This window comes from Haliotis rubra, unplaced genomic scaffold, assembly GCF_003918875.1.
Source record: "Haliotis rubra isolate DU_JTF1 unplaced genomic scaffold, ASM391887v1 Scf118, whole genome shotgun sequence".
Taxonomy (NCBI): Eukaryota; Metazoa; Mollusca; class Gastropoda; order Lepetellida; family Haliotidae; genus Haliotis; species Haliotis rubra.
In genome coordinates this window covers 1,384,652-1,397,127 of record NW_025765092.1, presented here as the reverse complement: position 1 = coordinate 1,397,127, position 12,476 = coordinate 1,384,652, and the positions used below count along the sequence as shown (strand labels likewise).

At 34.5% G+C, this 12,476-nt stretch overlaps 1 protein-coding gene across 16 annotated transcripts in view; it reads right to left on the bottom strand.

The window, feature by feature from the left end:
* Positions 1–2,005: 2,005 nt before the first annotated feature.
* LOC124259141 (inositol hexakisphosphate and diphosphoinositol-pentakisphosphate kinase 2-like) overlaps positions 2,006–12,476 on the bottom strand; it is a 75,573-nt gene continuing 65,102 nt past the window's right edge. For 7 of the 16 annotated variants that reach the window (XM_046693239.1, XM_046693251.1, XM_046693276.1 and 4 more), the window contains 4 exons: positions 12,294–12,344; positions 10,005–10,082; positions 5,567–5,776; positions 2,006–3,412 (listed from right to left, as the gene is read on the bottom strand). In XM_046693239.1, the coding sequence (XP_046549195.1) occupies positions 3,198–3,412; positions 5,567–5,776; positions 10,005–10,082; positions 12,294–12,344 (554 nt within the window). In that variant the 3' untranslated portion in view covers positions 2,006–3,197. Of the gene's footprint in view, positions 3,413–5,566; positions 5,777–8,873; positions 8,901–10,004; positions 10,083–10,908; positions 10,942–12,293; positions 12,345–12,476 lie in introns of all 16 variants that reach the window. The other 9 variants (XM_046693321.1, XM_046693329.1, XM_046693346.1 and 6 more) reach the window with 5 other exon arrangements.

Sequence of the window (12,476 nt, the reverse complement as noted above, 5' to 3'; positions counted from 1 at the left end):
CCCAAAGTATGCAATATGCTGTGCTTCCAAATAACAACCACCATCCCTCCACATCAAACAATTTATTCCAAAACATAACAAAACTGTTTTCACATAACAGTCGGCACATTTTCACCAATGTAACTGGCATACACAACTGCACTCATGTCTTCATAATCAAGTCATCCATATATGTTGTCAAATCATGTTAAGAAAAATGTACGAAAGTGATTTCTTACGGGTATATTAGTAAAAACTGTGCCATCACTGACAGTGAAAATGTACCCATCAAAAGTAGTTGTAATCCATAAGTTAACTGTCAATTTCAAATTCAGTTTGTGCATTTACAGTTAGTACTGATCTGTTAAAGCAATTTCCTACAAACATCCTGAAAGCTGAAAATCACCACCCCAAAATACCCAAATCTGGATACAACAAAGTAAAAGGAGATAAAAGAGGTGAACACAATATCAAATATATAACAACATATTAATGTACCAAAAACATGGGAGGGATTACACTGTAACAAAAGAATGACATATACAGTCTGTAACTAAACAAGAAGACATCACTGGAAAGAACACATCGACTTTCCATTTTTAGATTTTCTTCCAGTACAGTCATATGTGGTAAACTTTGCTTGTAAAATATAACCAAAAAAAAAAACCCACTTCATGTCACAAAGCTTACAATTTTCAAGAAATGCATAACCACATAACTAAAAAATAATCTTCATCAAAGGTCCCATAGAGTAATGATTTCAAAGCAATAACTAACCTACTCAGTGTAATCAGTAAACACTTGATATACAAATATCAAATGGTTCAGTAATCGCACACATTTAGATTCCAGTTTTACTGTAAGTCCAAAAAATTCTCACAATAACCAGGCATTCCGAATAATGTCTATAATGTAAACCATGGTAACATATATCTGAAAAAATAAACATAAACATAAATAATTTCCTTCAATTTCTACACCAGTTCATTGCAGATATGTAGGTAAAATTTTCATAGACATTGGGTGGTTTGAATCTACATTATACAGGCTATAGTGGTTCCATGGAATCATGAACAATATGCTGTATTTATAAATGACAACCAACCTTCATACACTATATACATCTTCTGCTTTTCACTCTCACACAAATGTCCTGTGTAATAATAAGCTCTCAAACAATCTTATTTACACCATAATTCATATCTCAGCAATCACAGGGAGCAATTCATTCACAGTATCAGCAAAAATGTACCGGTAATTCCTAAAAAAATGATGACTTATGAAATCTGCATGAAACAGAATAAGACAAAACACCATACCAAAGTAACAGGTAAAATATGGTACTCTCAAAATTGTGCAAGGATAGGTCTGAATTACATGGACACATTTATTGAAAAAAAGACCCATTTTGTCAGGAGACATCTTTGTGAAATATGGTTGATTACAAAGCAGAAAACACATTGTGAGACAGAGAAGCATTGCACATTACATGTCCACTTTGAACACTCTGGCATAGTTGGAATTATTTAGTAACTATGAGCTTAAGCTGTTACGGGGACAACTATATAGCCTGATCCAGGGCTCCAGATAAGGGCCGTATCGGCGTATGTATGGCTAAAACATATGCACAATACAGTAGGAAATAATTTAGAAAACGTAGCAGATACACACCACAGACAGGTGTCACGGTCTTAGAATCATTTACAGATGTATTTATCTGAAAAAAGTATTGTTTTATTAGTTTTTTTTACCTGTTCACACAAGAGTAGCAAATGTTGTGGTGCATATATGAAACGAAACACAAGTTTACTGGTACTCCATTAAATTCCATTCAGTACTCTAAATGTACTCTTAAGGTTTTCCAGTACTCCTATATTGAACAAATAAGGAGTACGTACTCCTGATGTTGAAAAATAATCTGGAGCCCTGCTGATCTAATTTGAAAAAGGTACTTGTAACTTTCACACTTTCAAATCTTAGGGCAAAGGATTTCATTAGACAAACCAAGGCATACTCAAACCAAAGGGCCTTGTAGCATTAAGGAATTTGATAAATGGATAACATTGTGTGACAACTACAAACTAGACACATGCCTGTCATATGTTCAAAGTTGCCACAGGAGCAGAATGTCTTCATTCTTTAAAGGGGTATCCTAATATTTATCACCATTTGTACTAGTTGATATGTCAGATGCAGTTGTAACCCTTTTCACATGAACGAGGGCTCAAATATGTTAAAGATGTCATACTGACAAATACCACATGACGGATGCAGGACCCCACATCATGCCCATTTGAACAATGAAACACTGCAAAATGAAATTGTATGTGTACTGTCTTTCATACCTTCCTGTAAGATATGTGTGCAATTGAACACATTTTATTTGGTGATCTCACACACAAATAATAAATATAACAATTATCATAGAATCATTAAAAATTATCATACATCTTATAACTACTATTTACAATGTTAATTCTACATGTTTTTCAACATAATGATGAAATTTTCAGCATGTATAACAATATTTACATGTATTTGCCCTGAGTAGTAAGCATGGTGAACAATTATGCAATTCTTAGTAAAGTATGGGATTGGGTGGCGATTCAGATCACCCTGCAAAAAGATAGTCACCTTTCACACCAGAATCTAACCTACTCTACCCTTTATGTACAAACCTGAAATTATGTTTCAGTGATCAAGTACTTCATATGACTATTGATCAATTTCTCCAAAGAGGAACATGTTGCAAAAAAAGCAAAATAAAGCACATGGTCAAATGTAATAAATGTCGGAGATGCTGTCTTAAAATTCTGGAGAAAAGATTTTCGAAAATAAGTCATCTTGGTTAACAAAACACTTCCATTTCTCCTCTGGTATGACCAACATCATAAAGATGTTTTCTTGGATAGAAATAGTCAATAACACCCATCATGTACTCAAATACAGGTATGTGGTTTTTGTGGTGAAACCATGATCAGTGTTTGCATTGAGATCAGCATTCCATGAGGTATATACCAATAGATACAGGAAACAAAGAATCTCCTGCACACACTCAACGCCAACAAAGTCTTGAATCGTGGATTCTTACCTCTCTTACAGTCACATTTTTTTCATGCAAAACAGGAAATGTCTCCTGTAACATTTATTTCAAAGCATTGCACCATTCTTGTCAAAAATAATGTGCTGTCATGGTGACAATATTTCCAATTAAAATTCTACATAATTTCTGGGTCATCTTTTACGTCTTCTTTCTTATTTTGTGATGCAGTGGCAGCTGCAGCCTTGGCAGCTTCGGCTTCAATTCTCATGCTCTCTGTCTGACTGTCAATATACATCTTCAGCTTCTGCATTATGTCAACTGGTGTTGACATTGTTGTCGGGGATGATGGACCACCGGAGGAGTTGCTAGAAGAGGGGAGACTGTGTCCCACTGAAATAACAGGCAATCTGGGCAATGCACTTTAAGTAACATGGTGGAATATAATCAGTATGCAGAAAATTTTAAACAGGATAAACTGATTTTGGTTCACTAAATTCATTAAACTTTGTCAAGTCTCAGGAAGAGTGAGTGAGTGAGTAAGTATGGTTTTACGCCGATTTTAGCAATATTCCAGCAATATCACGGCTGTGGACACCAGAAATGGGCTTCACGCATTGTACCCATGTGGGGAATCGAACCAGCATCTTCAGCATGACGAGCAAACGATTTAACCACTGGGCTACCCCGCGGCTCCATGTCAGGAAGAAGAACACAGAGGGCTATAATGGGATTCCTTGGTAGTGATATTATGCACATTTCTCAATTTACAATGTGTCAAGCTACACTATATATATTTGCTGTATGTGTGCACAATACCTATCATGTGCATTTATACATTTTTTTTATGTATTTCTCAATGGATACCTGAAAGTGTTTGCACTCAAAATGGCTATGTCTACCCAACATTTTTATTGACACATTGTCACTTGTATTTATGGAAAGACAAGAAATTTTAAAGATTTAAAAAAATAAGAAAACAATAGTGGAGCATGGTCATTGCACATGTACAGCTTCATGCAAAAATATTCATTAGTTTGAGAGTTATGGGTTGGAGACAAAGCCTACAGTTGTTTAAGCCTAAGTCAAAACTGTTTCCATGGAAACAAAAGAAATTATGATTTAGAACAATTCTAAAAAAGCAAGGCACCAGTTTAGCTGATGAGCAATGCAAACACAGAATTGCGCTGAAATATGTCACATGGTTTTCAAGTTATGGCCAAGAAACAAACCCTATCCTTGTTTGATTGAAAGTCGAAATTGTGTCCATGGAAGCCAAACAATTACAAATTGTTCAACAATTCTAAAATAGCTCAAGGCACCAGTAATGTTGATGAGCAATGTATGCACGTGACAAGATTTGTTGAAAAACACTGAATGGTTTACTAGAGCAGGAATGTCGATACCAAAGGAGATACCATCACCAACAGTAACCAAGCCATAATCAATATGTCTACCCTCCAAGCTGGGAGTGGAGACATAAAAAACAGAACTACAAGAAAACTTGATTACTATCATATCATGAAGTCATTGCTATATCATATCAAATGTTGGTCAAGAGTAAAACTGTTCAGATGATACTTATATCTAATCTAACAGTGCAGATGTTGGTATATTTTATTACTTTCACAAACACGTGATGAAACATAGCCAGCCATGCTTCAATTTTCTATCTACTCAATAAAACAAAAAAGTGAACTTCTTCTGAAATGAAATTGATAAATGAAGATCACTGTTATTGATTTCTGAGAGTCTGAGAGGTGTAAATTCAGGTTTAGTGTCACTCCTTATTAATGGTAAGATATATTATTGGGGTTAGTGCTAAATCTGGATCTCACTCATGTTAACTCATGATATATACAAAACTTTATAATGTAAAATTGGCACTATGCAAATGACTTACACCAACATACACAATTAGTCAACTGGTATATATGTCTCTGGCACAGACACATGTTTTAGTGAAATAGGCAAATTCTACTCCAAACAAGTGGATTTTATCACATAAGCCTCCCAAAACAAACTACTGACATAATCACATATCTTGCTACATTCTTATTTGTATTTTGCAAAAGGTGATTACCATTATGACATATTATATTATGAAACCAAAGTCTTAGTTCGTAGGTTACATGCTTCAACTAACTATCACACACACACCTGTCACATCAATCATACAAACTTGTCTGGGAACAACCTGACATTTACCTATAACTCTTGATTCACACAACTTTCAGCAACACTTCAGCAACAGCACAGCAGGGTAGAGCAGAAATGTCCTTCACACATCATAACTCAACAGAGAATCAAACCCAGGCCTTTGGCTTGATAAGCAAATGCTTTGACCACTAAACTACCTACCTTTACTTTCAAGCAATGTGTACTCAACTTAAACTGAGTAAGATTTTTGCTCAGTTCCTCGGCAGCCAAACCCATTGAATGTACAAAAGGAAAAGGTCTAAGAATAATTGTTGAAGGTGCTAGTGTACTGGATAAACCAGGCTGACTATTAGTGCCACTGGCAATATTAATGGTGCATGCACGAACCTCTAGAGACATTGAGGGGCAAGCCAGAGGCGGTGGCAGCGGGATGGGTGGAAGGGGGGCCGACCATGCTGTATGGCGGTGATGCAATCGGGGTCACAAACTTGGTGTTGGTTGCGATACCCAGAAAGTCATCCATGTCCTTGAAGGTTAGGTTGTTATGTAGAGTCTCCAATGGCCGTAGTGATGGAACCATTCCAAATCCACCAAATGCTAAAATGAAATTGCATATGCTTATTATTTACACAGAATGGATAGTTCAGACCTCAGTACTTTGACTTGGGACTTTGAACAAACTCACCTCAGTTTTGATAAAAGTGCATATAGATGTAACAAATAATGATAGATTGGCTGTCTAGTTTGCATTTAGGTCCACAAAAACTAAGGATAAGGCCTGGCTCAGCCTGGTAAATCTCTGTTCAATAGTCAAAGTACTAGGTTCTTCCATGTTGTATGTTTCTGTAATAGAATGTTGATTAGTGAAGCATGAAATATTCTTTCAAACATTATAAAAATAGGCACAAAGAAATGTTCACATGTCTATAACAAACTGAAAGAAATTATCTTGGATATACATTAGAGACAAGCACTTATAGAAAACTGTATGAGACTACTGATGCATTTTTTAAAAGCATTTAAACAAAATAATAAATTAAGACAAAAACAAAACAGTTAAGAATGTGAACTTGAAATTAATGAAGAATAATATTAATTTCTAACCATGCACATGTATTATACAAGAAGACAACAGAGGATATTTGTGGAAAGGGGAGGATTGCACATTTTGTGAGGAGTGGAACATAATTATCTAGGTGTGGTATAAATATGCAAAACACTGTTGAAGGGTGCAGACCCTGATATATGGATTTAGCATGAAATTTTCAAGTACAATGAATTTAAAATATCACTTGAAACTCTTAGTTTTCGTGAAATAAGTATCAAATAAGTTTAGACAGTGACTTTGCTGAAGAGATTATAAAATGAATATATATCTTCGCAAAAACAACCAAGAGCATTTCACATGATTGCAGATCTCAAGGAAGCATCTTAGGCTTAAACAATGTCAAATATGATAAGACACCTGAATAATAACTGAAAGAATTTCTTATGAAAATAAAAAAAGATAGAAGAAATAACCCAACTGACATGAAATACTTTCAACAAATAACATAAGCAGTTAGAATGTATAGTACATACATTAAATATAAGTAAAGAATGTTAATGGAATTTTAGGTGTCCTTTGCTCTTCTCAACCTCATCATCTGAACATCGCTCCTAGTGCTATACCAGTATGTAACTTGGTGCATTCTAATTTTAACCATATTCTATTGATTTTCTCGCATATCTTCAAACCTTAATTGCGTCTATTATTGACTGAATGAATTGCACACTAAACATTATGAATGATTTATCCATAACTTTGTTAACTATTGACTGGTTGTTCAAAGACATTCTACTTTTAGAGGACCAAGGTTTTTAAAAACGAAATTGTCCCATCCCGTCAAAAAGATTAAAGAAGACAAACCACAGACAATTAAACATCAATCTTCTCAACAATATCAAATAATTAAGCATGCACACAAAATACAAAATACCAAACAACAAAGAATGCTACAACATCTTTTTTCCCCCATGTTATCGATGTCATTCTTTCATGCAAACCTCCTCAATAATAGTATTCATAAGATTTTTTTTTTATTTCATATGGTCAACATTATAACTGACAAATGAGGAGGACACTTATATTGTACATGGTGAGTACAAGTATACGTAACATACTTGGTCTGTATGGTGTATGTTCTACAACATGAGCACAACTGTCCTGTGATGCCACGAAGATGTACAAGCATACCTAGTACATGTATGGATGCAGTGTTCATTCTAGACAGCCATGTGACCCAATCTTTTAACAAGAATGATTCAAGAACTACCCCCTACTTGCAGCAGTTGGACATCTTTTATACCTCAAAAGGCATTATGTCATGACAATAAGATTTGTCAATGTGGTCCACTTGCCTGTGTTTATACAGAAGTGAACAATGTGATACATAGGGAAGCATCATAATGTGAGTGAACTTCACTACAGTTGTATGTTATAGCACAGGAAAAGCTTATCACTTTTGGAAGCCTTGTTGTAATATGTGTCATGTAAACTTTGGTCATTAATACACAATTGTATGATTGGCTTAAGCCAGCATGGGCAGATGTTTCTATCTACATGTAAGTAAATACAACACAGCGGGAGTGTCAAGTGTCTAAATACACAATTAAGTATTTAGTGAAACAACTTCTTGAAAAGGCGTTATTTGCAATGGAACAGTCAAACCCAGATTTTACCATTTATGAATTTGGTAATTAGACATGTACAGCTTTGCTGTCAGTGGACGAAACATCAATCTGGACCAACTCCAAATCTACATGATTTAAGATAAGTAGTTGGCTTTCTTTTTCTTCTTGTGTTTTGAATGAACAGAAAATCAGTGACTATTGAAAGCACAAAAATCAAATAAATTTTGAATTCCTAACATCCTGACACACCAAGCTGTGAAGAAGAACCAAGTAATTTGGAGTGTCCCTTTTGAAAATGGGACCCTCTTTTTCAAATGACACCACTTTTTTGTCACAAGTTATCTCATTGTGCCCTTCATTTTTGTCAGTTTGAATGAACACTGCAGTAGCTGCCAAACATACAACATCAGCATAATAGTTTATACTTGTGTATCTAGCAATGAATGGAGTGAGGGAGGTTTCGCACCACATTTTACAATATTCCAGCAATATCATGGCAGGGGACACCAGAAATGGGTTCACACACACCCATGTGTGAAAATGACCCCAGTCCTTCAATAACCAAATGTTTTAACCACTACATTACCCTACTGACCAAAAATGAAAGGAAAAGATATAACAAATTAAATACAAACTGAAAGTGCTTCTTACAAATAACCTACCAAATCTAAGTAAAAATTCTCAACACGAACACCCCAAAACATAATGTTGCTTGCTGAATTAAACATAGGGCAAAAGCAAAATAGAATTGATGTCACTGATCAATGAACTGAATTATAACACTTGTAATGCAATAACGTAATAATGTAAGCATATAGCCAGACTATTTTTCTAATGATTTGTTGAACACTGGTTTATTAAAACCACAGCTTTATATATGTCCATACTTGTATTTACAGTTTGCTATGTCCATGCTGCAACAAAGCAAGTCCCCTGCAACATGATGCTTGATACAACAGGACACTAACAGGACAACCACCTTAACCCTATAACTACTGGGACACTGCACTGACATACAGACCTGTTACCAATGTGCTCCTTTTGGATGCTTTGTGAGGGGAAAGAAATGATAACTTTGCAAAATAAACCAATATGATGATGAACAAAGGAGAGAGAGAGAGAGAGAGTGAGTGATAAAAGTCAAGTAAACATGTTAATAGAGAAACATGATAGTCCTATTGCAATCTTGAAATCAACATGCAAAATATACTTTCTGTTCTTGAATGGTATTCTAAACTGAACTTTTTGGATAATTTTGTAATCAAAACAAAGGCCACAAATGTTGTGATACCATTTCACTTATTTCAAAATATTTGAAAGCTTGAGACAAAAAAAAGATATTTTCAAGGAAACACTTTTTTGCTTATATATTGAAAACAGTGTCGAAAGATAAAAAAAACAGGTGCCACTGTCAAAAGTGTAAAATATTAACCGAATCAGAACATGAACCATACAGTTGCTGCTTCAACTCCTACTGAAATATTTTCTTCCAAGAAACTGAGGACAAAAGCACTTTCAAATGTAAATGACTGTTTTATTTGGGTCTGAAATGGTTTTGAGCAGTATGTTATATATCAGGGCATGTCTGACAGCTTGATCTGGGAGGAAAGATGAAAGAGATGTAGGTCATAGACATTTACTAATTTCTTCATTTTAGAGAACAACTGACGTACAAAGAGTGAATGAATGTGAAAATATGAAACATTATTTCTTGTGGCCATACTGAAAATCGGATTCAAAACATCTTAAACAAACTGGGATCATCATTTTTATTTTTAACAAGTATGTGAATTTTGCTTTCATAGCTACTGATATTTTTGTGTAAATTTTTTTTATGACAGGTGGCAGATGAAGCATGAAGGACACCATACAAACAAGGCTACGACATAACCTCACTTGACTTTCAGACAGGTGAGCTTAAAGTCAAAAGGCTCAGTTTTCATGATTCTTGAGTTAAAACACGCACAAGCCAAAACATTTGAAACTGCAATCTGGATTCAAATGGAAATATGTATTTGGATTAATCATATCAATATTTCATTACTTCACAATAACACAAGAGTGCAATAGGACTGAAAAGTCAATCAGTAGTGATAACTAAGGCAAGAAAAGCTAAGCCAAATTATAACAAACAGCACCATATGAGACATACCACCATCATTCTTGAGCTGGTAGGTCATGAGATCGGGCGTGCTTGCTGAGCCCAACAGTAAACTAGTACTTAATAAGCCTGTGGAAAATAGGATGTGAGTACTTATATGGGAGACACTGCAGTTAAGAAATCAGGCTAACTGCCCTACTGAAATACTGTTTTCTATGAAAAGAAGACTAATTTGATCTACATACAGTTTGTGTGTATGACTAACTATTGCTCATTGATATTAAGCGGAGATTGAGATCCTGATGGTGTTAGTGTCAAATCACTTTGAAAGTTCTGTTACATTATTATTTTTAGCAAACACAAAAGTATCGTTTTATGTAAAAACTACCATTTAGATCTGGGTGTACAAAGTGATCTTATGACTAAAGTGATTTTAACTCCCATACCTTAAAATAGAAGTACAACAGTCTTAGTGCTAAGGTTGTTTTGAACAATGGCTCCCAAGGAGATACCTTAGACTTACGCAGTTTCTCAAATCAGTGAAAACTCTGTGTTAATCCTTTCTGCTTTAAATCCTAAATACACTCAGCTGTCGATAATATATGTATGTCTTATGTATATAATCAATATATTGAGATATTTTAGTTGATATATTGACACTCAAATTTTCAATCAATGACACACCTACATATTAAACATTAAATATCCTATTATTCAAATCACTTCATTTTCCAAACATTTATGAACTTCTGAGACAGTGATTTACTATCAGTGTGAACTGATAACATTACAAAGTGTTATGGTGCTATTTCAAAGATAGCTATTGTAAGTTTTCCAGTTTAGAAGCATATATAGTTCCCAGTGCATATTTTCATATAACCTGGACATAAAAGGCTGTTAAATGTTAGGTTATCCCATATTAGGTACTATTGATAAAAGTTAAATAAAAAAATACCGGACAAAACACTGCACAGTAGCAAAGAGCCTCCTGACAGAAAGATAACCAAATTATTAACAAAGAAATCATAAAGAGTAGACAAGAAAATCATTAGAACACTTGCAGAAATGAAATTATTGTATCAGTTAAGATACTTCATATATGCATTTCCAATGGATGAAATCATAAATAGAGATGGGAGTATGAGGATGGAGATTATGACGATACAATGATAATGTTGACATGTATCAGAATATTAATGCTCATCATATTCAAAGCTTGGCAAATGTACTCAAATGCATGTGTTAGCATATAGCTTTAATAAATATATGTTCAGTGTCTTTAGAGGTACATGAATTGGCAATGTGTGTGTGTTATACATATTGTTAATCAGCATATAACTATAGCAGGGAATGAAAAATCCCATACTATTTAAGGCATCATAACATCTGTAACACATCAGATATTTAATTATGTCTGGAACTAGATTTGTTGGATGTCAGGTAACATTTAAAATTGTAAGAATATATTATAAGGTGCTGTTTCCATTATTACAAACTACTTTTCAGTTTGAGGTTACAGGCTATCACCTGCGATTCAAGTACTGTATATAAAATATACCGGAAGCAGTTGTAGGCAGATCATACCCATTTAACCAGAAGCAGGGATAATGTGGATTCATCTAGTCCTAGAACTGGGGGTGTCACGATTGAGCTACTTCACAGGTACAATTCATTACACTTATTTGTACCACATGAGGTTGTTCATAGCAATTAGTCAGATTTACTAACATGCATGGTAAACTAAACCTCATTATGATATACTTTGGCAATCAATTTAATCATTTGTTTCCTGAGAGAATGTGTGGTTAAACAAGCCTGAATAGTTGCAAAACTTATTCAGGTATAAATTTATTATCAACACATGAGTTAATCGTGACATCCCTACATAAGCCTCATGGGGTAATTTATTTATAAGAAAACAATCATGAAAACGCAAAAAGCCAAACTGACTTACACAGTTAAGAAGAATATTCCTATCCGGAGAAATAATGAGATGGTGAAAAGCTACAGAGTATGAGGGTAGTTTTGGGAGTTTTCATTGTTGAACTAGGAAGGTGGAGGAACCAAGTACAGGTTTTTGTTTGGGGAAGTTTTCCAGGTGTAAGGTATCCGAGGGAAACAACAGCATTACACACTTACAGAACAATATTAACACAAACTTTCAAACCAAAGCATATCTTAAATGGGTCCAGGTTAACCAATGCACACATTATTGAAATATCCATGCATATGAAAAACAAAAAGAAGTTAAGACACTCTTGTGTGCTTAGTTTAGAATTTTGTTACAAAGGACAGGTGCAAACTAGCTAATAATGTATCATTAACATAAACAAACGGTACCAATTTCATTGATTTGTAAAGCAAGCCAGAATTGCATCATATCTGGGTCATCTGCAAAATGATTAAACTGACATGAAGAAATAAATTAAAAACAATAACAAGAAATAGTGACTACACACTGAAACAATACAACTTTCAGGGGGAGATTTGAGGTGGACTTTTCAAATCAAATGGATAACAGAA